Source organism: Exserohilum turcica (assembly GCF_000359705.1).
Source record: "Exserohilum turcica Et28A unplaced genomic scaffold SETTUscaffold_7, whole genome shotgun sequence".
Classification (NCBI taxonomy): domain Eukaryota; kingdom Fungi; phylum Ascomycota; class Dothideomycetes; order Pleosporales; family Pleosporaceae; genus Exserohilum; species Exserohilum turcicum.
This window is the reverse complement of record NW_007360288.1, coordinates 740,314-754,585: the sequence shown is the minus strand read 5'-3', so window position 1 is coordinate 754,585 and position 14,272 is coordinate 740,314. Positions and strand designations below refer to the sequence as shown.

The 14,272-nt window shown below is 54.5% G+C and overlaps 3 protein-coding genes across 3 annotated transcripts; 2 read left to right on the top strand and 1 right to left on the bottom strand.

The window, feature by feature from the left end:
- The first annotated feature begins 1,098 nt into the window (after window positions 1–1,098).
- On the top strand, window positions 1,099–1,657 carry SETTUDRAFT_165498 (uncharacterized protein). Its single transcript, XM_008032128.1, has one exon. The coding sequence runs from the start codon at window positions 1,205–1,207 to the stop codon at window positions 1,508–1,510; it is 306 nt and encodes a 101-aa protein (XP_008030319.1). The 5' UTR covers window positions 1,099–1,204; the 3' UTR covers window positions 1,511–1,657.
- A 135-nt stretch (window positions 1,658–1,792) lies between these two features.
- Window positions 1,793–3,031, top strand: SETTUDRAFT_97626 (uncharacterized protein; the record flags this gene model as incomplete). Its single annotated transcript, XM_008032127.1, has 1 exon — window positions 1,793–3,031. The coding sequence occupies one exon, from the start codon at window positions 1,793–1,795 to the stop codon at window positions 3,029–3,031; it is 1,239 nt and encodes a 412-aa protein (XP_008030318.1).
- Window positions 3,032–10,627: 7,596 nt separating this feature from the next.
- On the bottom strand, window positions 10,628–14,268 carry SETTUDRAFT_165494 (uncharacterized protein). Its single transcript, XM_008032126.1, has 4 exons — window positions 13,330–14,268; window positions 11,496–13,276; window positions 11,255–11,376; window positions 10,628–11,131 (listed from the first exon to the last, which is right to left on the bottom strand). The coding sequence occupies exons 1-4, from the start codon at window positions 14,137–14,139 to the stop codon at window positions 10,761–10,763; spliced, it is 3,084 nt and encodes a 1,027-aa protein (XP_008030317.1). The 5' UTR covers window positions 14,140–14,268; the 3' UTR covers window positions 10,628–10,760.
- Between the last annotated feature and the right edge of the window lie 4 nt (window positions 14,269–14,272).

The following is a 14,272-nucleotide window of genomic DNA, read 5'->3' as shown; positions in this document are numbered from 1 at the left end:
TGTGTGAGACGTGCGAAAAATTTTCACAGGCGGGAAATTAGGTGTAGGCTTGGGGTTGTGTGTGTGTGTGTGTGTGTGTGCGCGGCGGGCGAGTTCGAGAAGGGATCCGAGCGAGCGAGTGCGGCTCTCAAGCGACGCCAGGGCCTCCCCAGCACTCTGATAGGCACACGCACGCACACACTTTTTTTCTCTCTCTCTCTCTCTCTTTTACCTACGCACACACCCGCACACACCCGCACAAATACACACACCCACACAGCCAAGCGACGCGGGACGACGACGTTGAATTGGGCGCGGGGCCTGTGGGTGTTTCGCAGCGACGCACTCGAGCCAGAGGAGCGGCGTGGGCTGCGACGAGGCGGGGAGGGGAGGGGGCACGGTATAGGGTTTGTGCTAGGCGCGAGAGTGTGTACCAGATATACTGCAGCAGCCGAAGTCGTCGCGAGCTGAAGACGGCGGCGGGCAGCAGTGGCGCAGGTTGATGAGAGGGACGAGGGCTGGTCGGTCAGTGCAGCATTGGCTGCGTACGACAACCATGTGGGAGTACGGGCGCTGGAGCCAGGCGGCGGCCGGGCACCACACAAAGGCACAGGCACAGGCAGCATGGGCCCGTGTTATCGCTGCACCGCGCCCGACGAGCCATGGCGGGCCATGGCATGCCCGCCCTTTGTTATTGTCATTGTCACTGCGCGTGGTGTTGAGCCAGCATGAGCCATCGAGCCATCGCAGCCATCGAGCCATCTCGCCGTCGCGCCATGGCAGCCATCCGCACATGCACTCGCAGCACAACGGGCTGCGCGCGCGCACAGAGGGGCGCGGTGCTGATGGCGGCCGGGATTACGGGTATATAGGGCGGCCAGCATAGGTTTTCCCAATATTACCTGCCCACCTCCCAAACAGAACAAATACAAAACAGGCCCAACGCAATGCCGCTGACGCTCTGATCAGGCATCAACCATCGAGGCTGGGGGGGCTCTCTCGCTCTGTCGCATGCAAAAGGGGGGGCGCGGCAGGCGAGTGCAGAGGCGGGCTGGCGGGCAGGCAGAAGGGAGGAGGGAAGGATGGAGGAGTGGGTGGGTGGGTGGGTGAGGGGCGGCGGCGGCGGGCGACGTGGAGGGTTCGGGGCTAGCTGCCCAGAATACTCTCGTGGGCAACGCAACACGGCAGCGAGGCACTGCATGTCAATCTGACCCGTACATGAGGGATGGTGCCAAAAGCCCGGGGGCCCTTGGCCTGCGCTAGTCTGGTGAACGGCGCGACAGGGGTCGGCGTTAGGGTGGATGGGCGCCCGCTGAGGTCCGCGCGCGGAAGGAGCGACGGACGGCTCTCGTCTCAAAAGCAGGCGCAGCCCGCCGTCGCTTCCTGCTCTGCCTACCCGTACATCACCACCACCCATTACCAAGCACACGCAGACGAACCCTCGTCTCCATATCGATTGGGATCCAAGCTCGTCTGGATCCTTCTGGCACTCTCTAGCATCCAACCCAACCCACCACCCAATGTGCAGTAGACAGGCCCGGGCATTTCCTCTTCTCCCCTCCGTCGCTGCACCTCCCCTCTCCTCGCCCTGCCGCCACCCTGTGCCAAGAGGCTCGTTTGCTCTGCATATTCCCAGGTGAAGAAGCAGGCACCGGCCTGGTCTCGTCCCCCCCCCCCCACCAACCCTCCGCATACGAACATCTAGCCTCGACCCCGACCCCTCGTCGTCGCCCGTCGAGCGCCCACGCACCTCACGAGTCCACCGACTCGACCACCACCACCACCACACCCACACCCACACCCACACGCAGACATGTACGCTCCTCAGTATCCCACGCCTCCTCCGGGCTACATGCCCTACGACTACCACCGCACCACGCCGCCCATGTCGCCCGGCCCCGGTGCCAACTACTACTCGCCCCGCCACGCTCCCCAGATGGCCACGCCGCGGGCCAGCCCAAAGGTCGCAGGCCACTCTCGCCGCGCCTCGCACGCCGTGCCCTCGACGCAGTACCAGCAATACACGGCCTCTCCTCGCGGAGGACCCATGCCTCCCTACCCGGGCACTGCTGAGTTCGCCTCTCCGCGCCCCTACGCAACGCCGCGAGGCACCCCCGAATATGTAAGTTATTTCGGTTACACTCTTCCAAGTCGGCATCGCCGCGACTCAGACGCCCCGCCTCTCAAGCGCACCCATCGCGAGAGGAAGCGTCGCCCGTCGCAGTCGGCACGCCACGTCCACACCAGAGTTGTCTTCGACGACCGAGGCTACGGCTACGAATGCGACTACGAGATGCACGACTATCCACCGCCGCCGTACCAACAGTACGCGCGCCACGACATGTACCGAGGGGATGCTGATCGCTATTACTATGATCAGGTCCCAATCTATGACCCAGAACCAAAGTCTAGCCGCCCGCGACGTGCCTCGGCCTCGACCCGACAGCCAACCGCCTCGCTCAAGAAGCCTGCGCCCACGACCAAGACGGCCCCCAAGGCCACCGAAGAAGATGCGCGCCGTGCCGGCATTCCCGCCGGCTACTCATACAAGAACTGGGACCCTACAGAGGAACCCATTATGCTTCTAGGCTCCGTCTTTGACGCAAACTCGCTCGGCAAGTGGATCTACGACTGGACCGTCTTCCACTACGGCCCCGCCACCCCCCTGGCCGAAATGGCGGGCGAGCTCTGGCTCCTCCTCATCCAGCTCGCCGGCAAGGTCAAGCGTGCCGACGAGACGATGCCCAAGATCCGCAAGAAGGAGAACCACGAAATGGTCGAAGACTTCCTCGAGAGCGGCGAGCGCCTGTGGGTGCGCTTCGCCAAGCTGCTCAAGGTGTGCGAGGACTACATGTGGAAGGCCGCCAAGAAGGAGAGCGGCAAAGAAAAGCCTGTTTCCATGGGCAAGAACAGCGGCAAGGAGTTTGTCGAGTCCATTTTTGGGCGCGACCGCGAACTCGAGAAGACGGAGAAGCTCATGACCGGTATGCGCCTCTGGTCGATGCGCTTCGACGCCAACTGCGAAGACATCCTACGATACCCATCCGCCTAGGAGTCGTCTGTTTGACGCGTTATACCTGGACGCTTTTGCGCTGGCGTTTTTTGTGTCGGTATACCCTTTCCATTACCGTGTCTGCTTTGGGCATGACTTGACATTACTGCGAGATACCCTTTCTTGCTGTTACTAATTGTTAATCCTGCGTCATCATTTTTCAGTTATTTTTTTTTCGACATGTACAACATCACTGGGTCTTTCCGCATTTGGGCGAATCACAGGAAAAAGTCTGCTTTCTACTATGATATCCCCCTCCCCTTCTTCATGTACTTTTCAGCCGGCTATTGTTCTTCTTTTTTTTCAACTGCTTTTGGGGGTCTTTGGGAACTTTTTTTTCTATTGATTGATTGGTTACGGTTGTTTGTATGCAAGGTGTTCAGGTTGTTTAGCTTGTCAGTTGGTTTGTGGCACTGGGCCTGCCACGAGAATTTTGTCTTCTAGGTTGGTCATCTAGATTTGAGAGATTTCTTCTTCAGACGTCTCTATCGAAAGATTGGTACCTCACGGTCAAAACTAGAATACCCGCCATACCACTCTATTGCTATGTATCCATTTTAGTAGTTATCAAATCATGTTGTTGCCTTGACTTGACTGGTCTTATCCCCTGCACGGCTGAAGGCAATGTGACTCATACGCCGTTTTTCTGCTGCACCAATCCAAACCACAGTTGTCGCATTGCCTCGCAGCCGCCATGACAGGTGGTGGTGAGGGGTGGCAAGATAATTTTTTTTTCTCTCTTTGGGCTGGGCATCCCCCCTTGGATGCGGCACGTCCAGCAAATGTGAGACAGCAATGGACCTATGGGGGCCGTGGGAAGGGGGGCGAGGGCGACAGACAGATGCTTTTTGCGTCTCCAGCAATGTCACAATCTCACACACAGATATGCGCGCGCACTCCGACTCACACACCCGGCACGCGTACCTTGTCGTTCGGTCAAGGTTTGCGGCCGCGAGTTAGCTGTCGCACTATGATGACTCGTGCCCTTATCACAATCAGCGACTGAATCACGACAACAAACGACGCGGCCTCCGTCGCAAACCAGAGCAGGTCAAGCGGGTGCAACACCAAGTACCTACACCAACCAACCGTCTTGGCCTCCTCATTCGTTGCCTGCCTACCTACTTACCCATACCTACCTGTCAGCCTCAATCATCCTAGAAGCGCGGTGCATGCACATGGAAGCCTGCTTGCTGCAGGCTCGGCCAAAGAAGAAACCATGTACCCATTTGCTTTTTTTTCCTTTCTTCTCCTCTCTTCACATGTCTCTGTTCCCCCCCCCCCCCCGTCACCGCTACCGCTGGCCCCTCTCTGTCCGTCCGTCCGTCCCTCCCTCCCTCCCGTGGCGGTGATGTAATGCAGGCGCGGGAAGGATTCGGTCAGCCACTCACGACCATGTGCGGTGGCGAATGCGTCGTGGCTGTGGTGATAGGCCAGTGTAAACGGTGAAGGGCAGGCAGACGGATAGATAGGCAGCCAGGTTTGGGCAGCCTACACGTATATTCTGGCGCCTGCGCCTATGTGAGTGTGTGTGGGAAAAAAGAAGGGCGCCAGAATCAAGGCATGGGCGATAACAATAAGAGTGAGATTGCTATTTTCTGTGCCTGTCGTGCATGTGCATGTGCATGTGTGTGTGTGTGTGTGTATCTCCGAAATGTGAGTGGTGAGGCAGCCTAGAAGCCTTGGGGGCCGCTGCCGTCGCCGCCCCAACCTCCCTCTCCCCTCTTACCCGCAACCCCTCCACCACCCCTCGTCAACATTTTTTTTTTAATTTTTGAGCAGCACCTCACACACGCACCCAACCCCCGCCCCGCCGCCCTTTACAAGTGCAAACCATGACAATATTTCCAGCGGACCTGCAAGCCGTGAAACGGTACGCGCAACGACGGCGGTGATGCCCAGGCTGCACCCCTCGCGACTTTTCTTCACGCTCATCCTCAAGGGGTCCGTTCGCATAGATGCATATTCCATCCGGGATAAAGAAGCTTGATTCCCAGGTCGCGGCCGCATATGCGGCGCCGAGTTGCCCCCCTTGGGCGCGCCCTTTCAGCCTCGTTGCCACCGCCGCTCGTCTATCCTACCTACCGGACTCTCTCTCTCTCTCTCCTCCCCTTGCACGACCTACGTCGAGATGACGCGCGCGCCGGACCATCATTTGTGGGAACTCTTACTTTAGGAAACACGGCGAAACTCGGATTTTTGCAATTGGCGCCGCATTCACTACATACCTACTTTTGCCTTGGAAGGGGAAGGGGGGGCATATATTTTCGACACACGGCGATAATATTGGGTGCAAGGACATCCTTACCGCATGCCAGGCAGCAGCACGTCCAAGTGTCGCAAGAGGAATAATTTGCGTTTCGGGATCGACAGGAACACATTGCAAGGGGCTGGTGGGGGGTGTGGCACAAGGGAGGACTGGGGTATGTGATTATCGAAAGACATTTGTTGACGGATTGATTGACTGCTGCCTGCCTGACTGACTAGGTCGTCTAGTGAGGTTTCACCAGCTTCGCTCGCTGGAACGCGCTTGCGCTTTGACAATCGTGTCCCTTTTTTTTGTTTGTGTGCGAGATGGCGCGTGTCACATGCTGATGTGAGCCCGTTGGGTTGTCTTTTTACCAGCATGATTGGGCTGCTCGGGACGGCGACTTTGTCAGTGCTTTTCTGCGGCTGAATGCGATGATGCGGCCGGGGGGCTCATCTCCCTCTACGATTACACGACTACCTACCACCTTACCCCCCTACCTATCGAGGCGCATCCATCACGGAACCCGCTTCCCGTCCCTCGCCACCCACATGACAGACGGCCCGGGCAAGCAAAGGCAAGGCGCATGTGTGTGGTCTCTGCGACCTCTGTGGCCATGGGTCGGGGCTATTGGGTACCACGACGCGTGCGGTCCAAGGGGCACCATGGGCACGATGAGTGGCAAGCGGCGAGCGGCACGACGATTACCTGATGCCTGGGCCAGGCCAATGCGAACTCATCTAGGGTACCGGAAACACCAGCAGCACTCTCCATATTCCAACGTTGAATCTACCACCCGTTCATGCAAGCGCGCCCAGGCCCCGCGCGCGCACGGGTGCATGAGTCGCCAGTCCGCAATGGGACGGCAGCCGCCTTTGCCCTGGTGTTTCGAAACGCGTGGCCGGTGCTTCTCGCGCGTGCATGAGGCCGCTGCTCTCCCAGACCCCGCGCCTTTTTCTTCATGGCTTTCCACCTATTGCCCGCCACAGCAACCCAACCGAGCTCCCCCCCCCCGACACCTCACCCCGCATGTCACGCCCTCCGCGCCAACCGCCTCTGCCCACGGCTATGGCCATGCACATGCGCATGTACACCTAGCCGTACCATGTACATACGCCATGTCACCGCACGGTTACGCTGTTTTCCCCTCGCTCTTCTTCGGCATGTTTGCTTGCCACAGGCAGCCATTCCCGAGTACACCGTGTACAACCTGTGCGGGGTCGCTGGTCCATGTCCTCTGAAACCGCGGCACTCTCGCTTTGCTGGCGAGGCTGGTGCGTTCCCTGGTACATACCTGCCGGACGCCCATACATCATCGATCACAAGATCCTGTCTTCTGTTTCGTCATCCGTCGATGCAAGACCTGTGCATGCTATGCGCGCATCGCGATTGCAACGCCATCCTTCGTGTCTGGCATGGGCTGCCCATCGGCCTCTTCCGACTCCCTTTGCATGCACGTGTGCGTGATGGCGCAACGCATGGAGGGGTGAAAACGGCATCATGTAGGACTTGGAATATGCATGTTCGGTCTCCGTCATGTTTACCGCCTACATTGGCGAATCGATAGCCCCAAACCGCATGTCAGCTGGACATGTCTTGTTTGCTGTTTGTTGGAAGGGTGTGCTCGGGCTGCCAAAGTCGAGCCTCTACGCGCTACATGCGTGACGGTTATTGGACTTGTTTTTTCCTTGCAAAGAAAAGCACTCCATTTCCCACCACTAAGTGATAAATCCGAGGTCAGCAGTGGTGAAGAAAAAAACTAGACGTCTGGTTTTTTTGGTTTGGGAGGTGGGGGGTTCGCAGCGTTTACCGCATGCCCCTCATTCGACGGAGCATCCCCCTCCTTTCTTATTATCACTACTACTTTCTCAGCACATCACACGCACACGCCTGGCCAGAACATATGCAAGGTTTCGGAGTCCTCCGATACATACAAGCCACTGCCTTCAACAAGCATACCATGTCGTCGTATACTTGCTTGCAAGAGAGATTACTCCATGGACCCAGTTGCCATGGTCGTATAGTCTTGGTCTCAAGTTGCCCTCCTCCACCTCCAGCTCGACCTACGTCACCCGACGCACGCATAATCCTGCTCTAGCCCGTTCCAGGTCCAACCTCTCCACCTCCACCTCCATTCCATCCAAGAGAACCCATGAACCATGAACGCCACACTCAACAGCCTCAGCCAAGGAACTTCCCGCTTTTTTACCTTTTGGCCTTTGCCTCCCTCCCACGTGCCCTTCCCCCGTCCGTTCCATCCGCCCGCCCGCTACACACCGACTTGGTTAAGTCCTTTTTCTTGTCGTTCATGATCTTCTCTCTTCCACATTGCCGCTGCTATCACATTGCATAAGCGCCATGGCTGATGGAATAGCCCCCCAGATGCAGCCCTAGCCCTAGCCCTAGCCCCCAATCCTTCCTCATCACAGTGTAGTCCATGTAATGCTCATGTCATCTGCATGCAATGCAAGTCAGTCGGCTTCAGGTCACATTCTGGCTTGCACTTCCCACTTGACTTTTGCACTTGTGCTTGTGTTTGTGGTTTGCGCGCTTCCAGCTTCCCAGCTTTCCCAGCTTCCCCTTGGTGATGGCGCCATACACCCACATGCCCACCCACATGTGGCGATCACAATGATAGACATGCATACATACACAACCTGCATATACATATGTACATGCATGCACCGTCGTATCGACAAGGCTGATCTGACCCGACCTGACCTGACAGCAATAAGCGCCGTAGTGGTAGTGTAGCTGCACCTACACTACAGTAGAAGCTGCGAATGTGGGGGCTGCCAGCGCAGCGGGTAAAACAAACATGGCAGATGGCAGATACATACTTCGTGGTAGAGAGTGAGCATGAGTAAGCCAAGTCCAAGTAGTGGTAGTGGTAGTTGTAGCGGAATCCCCACGAATAGCTTGGTGGCATGGCTAAAGATAGATTTGCTTATTCTCACTTGCTTTTGCTTGCTTACACTTGACATACTTGGTTCGCTGGTTGCTTACGGTGATGGTGATGGGAATTGGGCATGATTGGATTAGTAGATGTGATACTGATAACTGATAGTGATAGTAGTGGTAATAAGCGTGAACCATGTACGTACAGCGTGTATGCGAACACCTCTTCCTCTTTCTCATCCTTCTCCTCCTTTTCTCTTTTCTATTTCTGTTTCTCATCCTTACCACTCTTGTCCCCCCCCCCACATCTACCCACTCCCCCTCCCTCCCTCCTCTTCGCTGTACGTATAGTTATAAAACCTCCGAGTCTAAGCGTGCCACCTTTTTTTTTGTTCCCTAGCACTAGCATATACCCCGACCCCGACTCTTACCCATGTACACGTGCATAACTAGATCATGTGCAGCTAGCCAGCCAGTAACCTCTTTCCCTCGTTGGTGCTACCCCCCCCCCATCCACCTTTTTTTTCATGCAACAGCGATTAGTTGGTGCTACTTTTCAATCCGTTGCACCTGAGACTGTTATTGTGATTCTGATTCTGATTATCAGGACTGCCTCGCGCCGTGCGAGCGCAGGGGCAATACCCGTATACCAAGCGGGGTGCACAAAGCGGGGGAGACGGAGAAAGAGGGGTGGCCAATGTGAATGCAAAGATATTCATGCGGCTGACTTTCCTGTGCATGACTTGGCTTGGCTTGGCTTGGCTTGGCTTGACTATCATACTCCTGTTCCCCCTCTCTCTTTCTCTCTTTTTGTTTTTTTTACCATGCTGGAGGGGTGGCCAAGGGGGAATAGCGCGTCTGGCGCTGGGTGCTGGGTTGGAGTTGTGTAGTTGGGTTGGGTTGGATTTGGTGCTGGGGATGGGGATGGGAGGTATAGTTACGTGTATATGGCTATGTATGTGCGTATGTGCGTATGTGCGTATGTATGTAGCTAGAACAACGAGTGCGTATAGCTAATTAGTTAGGTAATTAAGCAGCTTATATATATATACACATGTACATATGCATGCTAAGCGTCAAGTGCTATAGCACGATAGTAGGAATAGTAGCTCAAGTAAAGCGTGTAGAGATATTGGTATATGAATAGAGAGGTTGACTTGTACTTTGTGAATATCCCACATATATATGCGTGTGTGTTTATCAGGACTGGAGGGACGTTTGGATAGTGGGGGGGTTTTTTTTAGTAGAGATGGACGGGTAGAGAAAGTAAGAGGGGGGGGGGGGTATCATTTCGCGGAATAAGTTCGAGATGGGAAGTACAGATTCACAATGTTTCATACAGTTTACATTTGAGAGGTACGGCGCTGATACATGGATGTGTCGGGAGGATAATATATCAGTTATTATTGTGGCGTTGGTACATAGATTCGAAAGAGTAGTGCCAAGTGTAGAACCACGGTATCGCACGAACTTGAGGACATGGTAACACAGAAGACTCGGTTGATGAGATTGAAATTAAGAGAAGTGTGAGGAAGGTACTCCAGTAAATATCTTTTCTTCCTGGACATTTTAATTTCGTTGATATAGTATCCCCCATGCGACACCGAATAAATGGTGTGCTTGGATACTAGGAATGCAGCAATCGTGTTTATCTTACGCAGACTTCTCGCCTTCATCCCTTTGAGCCAAAAAAAAAGAAGCAACAATAACCACTTTTATATTTCGGATTCCACCCTGCAATCCCGAAAACAGCACCCCAAAAGAGGGAGAAAAAAAGGCACACATACAAGGAGAAGAGAGGAAAGAAAAGAGAAATAGATGAATGGCTTGGATATACCGCGTGTTGAGATTGGATTGGGTGTTGAATATGTATGTATGTATGTATATAGGAAGTAAGTAAGTGAGTGAGGGAGTGAGTCAGTGTTGGACATTGCACAACCTCTCAAAACACGACTTTTTTTCTCTTATGCCACGCGACTAATTCTGCATTATGCTATGTAGCCAGATTGTACGCATACGCACATGCATACATTCCCATTCCCATTCACAAGAGTCCGCCTACCCATCCAAGCGACCATTCATCTCGTCATTTCACTATCACAAGAGCAAAAAAGAGCAAAAAAAACACCCCCCCATGCACATGCACATGCACGTACTTGATCACGCTTTTCAACAATCTATTTTTTCATTTGAGTCTAGACACACAGAGAGATACACACACATACACACAAAGAAAAAAAAAAGAGAGAGAGAGAGAGAGAGAGAGACAAAATACACCCTGATTGCTACGATTGGGATCCCAAAAAAAGACCCAGCAGCAAGCCAACTAAAAGAAGAAGAAGAGGAAGAAGAAGAAGGAAAAAGAAAAACAGTTGGCATTTAAGGGGGTCCCCCCATTTCATCATGTACACATCCATTTTTTCTTTGTTTCAATCCAGAAGGGGGCTCGCATGATTAACCCTCTCTCCCTCCCCTTTTGCCCCCCGTCCACTCATTTTTTCTCTCTTCTTCTTATCTCTTCAGCCCAACCCATCATCATGACACTCGCCCAACGAGATTCTTGCTAGTCGATAATTTTCTTTTTCACGCAGCACAATCGCGTAACCGTTGTCGTTCTTCCTCTGTGAGCTGGTTGAATTCATCTGCAAAGCCCGGCGTAGTAGCGGCACGCTTGAAGAAATCCACAAGGAAGTTCTGCGTCTCGTCGTCACGTTGACGGCCGCTGCCTCCCGGCTCTTCCGCTGCAAATGCCATGAGTTGCTCTTTGGTGAAGCCGCTGCCAAGATCAACGAATGGGTTGGGCTCGTCCTCCCAATCGCCATCGTCTGAAGCCTCATCTGCAAGCTCGGCGGCTGCAGCTGCATCAAGAGGTGCACCAGAGGCAGATTGAAGCTCGACTATAAGGACCTTGAGGATTTTGAGCGGGGCGGGTACTATGGTATACTTGTCAGGATCTGATTCCCCGTCAGTGTGTGGACAACTGAAAGGGGTTGCAACATTGATTTATGAGAATGGTGCAGCACCGTACACCTCTCCATAACATTCATGGCCAGACATAGATACTAGAGAATACTTACTGGCTTTTGCGCGACTCCTCGTCATGATGCGGCCATCATTAGTCGGTATCAAGTCGCCCTGCACTTGAACCTGTGCAACCCGCGAATCTTTCAAATCGTACAGTTTCGAAAGAGCAATGACACTAGAACAAGTCAGCAGCTAATCACAGAAACGCCATGGACTAGGGGAGAGGTGTTCAACTTAAGTCGCCCGCCTCGCCTTGCCCATATATCGAAAGCGACTTTCGGGTTGGCAACGTACTTTTGTCGGATTTCGTCGTAGCCAGCGAAATTGATCGAGTTCTCGAGCCACTTCGCAAGCACGACTTGCAACCCATTTTCGCCCTCGATATCTTGACTAGCCAAAAACTCAACTACTTCAGAAGCATGGTTCAAACTCAGACGCGCAAAAACAAGCGTCAGGCTTTGGATAAAGTTGGCTTGCTTAGCCTGCGCGAGACGGACTGCAACACTGCGCAAGAGCTGCTCCAGGTACGGACCAAGCCGCTCATGGCCAGCCTTTTCTACCACCTCAGCAGCGAGGGCACCGACCTCACCAGCAGCGTGGTCACTGCACGATGACAGCAGACGGGAGACAATGATAAGAGTGACCTCTAGACCTGCCTTGCCAGTATCATCTCGCCACTCAAACAGCTGGTGGTGATCATGTGAGATAATGTTCTTGACCGCAGTCGTGGCAGACTTGAGCAGTTCCTCGTCGGTAGACCCGAGCAGAAGTCGGGTGAGCTTGGGCATGGTTGTGGCGACAAAGCCAGCAGGAAGCGGCTCAGGTCCATGCTCAGCAAGCACAGCCAGGAGATCAGCAGCGAAATTGCATAGAGCATTCTCCTCTGTCAAGCTGCCGACATCGAAAGCGCCCGTGAGGGATGGAAGAACCCTTGTACAAAGCTGGATGTATGCATCACCGCCCATGTGTGCAATGCTTTCTGTCACTTCTTCAAAAGCCTCAATCACCAGCATGGTCAGTTGGAAATTGGAGGCTTGGTGGCTGGCCACTCTGAAGAGGGTATCAAGGCCGTTGTCCGTAATGCATATCCGAGTATCAATAAGGATAGCGTCTCTAAGGGTCTCGACGAGCGTGATCATAATATCGTCGCCATCATTGAGCTCCGACATATCTTGTGCAGCGAGGTAGTTGCTGATGGCTGCCATGATGGGGTTTTGCAGAGGCTGAGTAATGGAGTGTGGGAGTGCCTGGAGGTAATGTTGTAGGGCTCGGATACAAGAGACCTGGACAACGTCGGAGTCATCGGACGGAATGGCTTGCAGGTTGGCTTCGAGAAAGGACGTGGCTAGTTGTTGCAGAGTGTCTCCAGATGTTCTCGTCAGGCTTCCAGCGACCAGGTAACCTCGTGCTCGAAGGAAGGCGTCGGGCTGCTGCATTGCATAGCGAATGAAGTCCACGTAGCCAGTCGCAGCCTCTGGACTGATTTGCTTCTCGACATCCTGAAAGTCGCTCAGCAGTTGGTTAAGGACGTATAGCGCAGCTTCCTCCGCTTTCCAACCCTTTGACTCCGAATAGAGCGCCCGTGTGTAGGTCAACAAGCCATTGACGGTGGGTTCTGTGAGCCACTCGCCAAGCTTGATAACGAGGTCTCCGCAAGCCGTTCGGGGCGTGTAGTTGGCGGTAACGCTGGTCTCCTCACTCAGGAAGATGTTCACGTCAACGTCCCAGAGTCCCTCCTCCTCGGTAGTGATTTGCGCATAGGCGACCGCCAGCTTCATGACCTGAGTGACCCAAGACGTTTCCGGTGCCTGGTTCTGGAGTTCCTGCTCGAGCTGAGTGCGAACCGGCGGTGCACGAAGGCAGGCTTGCATAAAGTCCAACTCTTCAAGGATGAGGAAATCCAGTGTGTATGGCAGCCCATCGGCATCTTCCAGCCTGCTCTGGCGGTCTTCTTGTATGTACATGAGAGAGTATGCCGGTTCAAGTAATGATAGTTCCTGCCAGCATGCTTGGAAGAGAACAATACTTTGCGGCGAAAGGATAGCGGGGAAGACGGACCGTATGCGCATGAGGACCTGCAGAATATTAGTACCGAGACAGGCGTGGCGCATTATCAACAAGTATCTACCTTGACAACCTGCAGTTTCAAGGCAATCTGCCCTTTGTACAGCGCAGCATTGGGGGTATCCTGCTCTTCTTCCTCAATTGAGGGCGGGTCTGGTAACCTTGTGTTCAAGACGTTGATGAAGAAGGGCATCCAGTCTTTGAGCACCTCATCTGCAAAGTTCTTGACCATGGCCTTGTGGTCCTCCATGACCATCTCGAGTATGTCGAAGCAGCTGTGGAACACCTTGCAGGCCAGCGCCCTCAATGTCGGCTTCCTCTGGTCGTTGGTGGCCACATCGTACAAAATCTTGATCATCTGCGGCGCCACGCCAAAAAAGGTATTCTCATTGAATGAATCCTCCACCAGCTCACCGAGGACCCTGAGGGCACCGTGTAATTGGCCGTCGTTCGCATTGGGTATCAGGTTGAGGAGCGTGTCGAGCAGTTCGGGCCATTCGATGGGGTAGTCGGCGGCGGCAATCTTGCTCACAACGAGGCCGGCGGCGGCCTTGAGCTTGCGGTCAATGTGGTCCGAGGTGGCGAGTGCGAGCAGCTGCTGTCGCAGTATGGCCTTGTTTTCGTCTGTGATCAAGACCTGGCCTTTCCACCCCTCGAGGCTATCACTCCATCCCGCCAAGACCAGATTCTTCAGGGACAGCAGGGCGGCCTGCCGGATATTGAGGGGCACGCTCTCGTGGCAGGCGATGCCGATGAGGCCCAGCGGGAGCTCCTGGTGGCCATAGAACGAGAGCAGCTGCTGTTCAGCCTGTTTGCGGGTGTCCTCCTGGGCGGTTTGGGTTGCTGAAAGCAGCTGGACTAGTTGGTCCTCCATGGCAGACGTGGGGCAAGCGCGTACAAAGCTAGTCAGCACGTCTAGCGTTGCCCAACCCGGTTGGCGAGAGGTGCTGTTCGACGGGTGACGCGTTTGTTGAAGGTGTAGCTGGGCGACTGCGCTCGAGGGAAAA

Bases quoted from the DNA above. Each gene is read 5' to 3' on its own strand.
- SETTUDRAFT_165498 (XM_008032128.1), top strand. From the start codon at position 1,205: ATGGTGCCAAAAGCCCGGGGGCCCTTGGCCTGCGCTAGTCTGGTGAAC.
- SETTUDRAFT_165494 (XM_008032126.1), bottom strand. From the start codon at position 14,139: ATGGAGGACCAACTAGTCCAGCTGCTTTCAGCAACCCAAACCGCCCAG. The intron at 13,277-13,329 runs GTAGATACTTGT...AATATTCTGCAG, and splicing joins TGAAACTGCAGGTTGTCAAG to GTCCTCATGCGCATACGGTC. The intron at 11,132-11,254 runs GTAAGTATTCTC...ACGGGGAATCAG, and splicing joins GAGGAGTCGCGCAAAAGCCA to ATCCTGACAAGTATACCATA.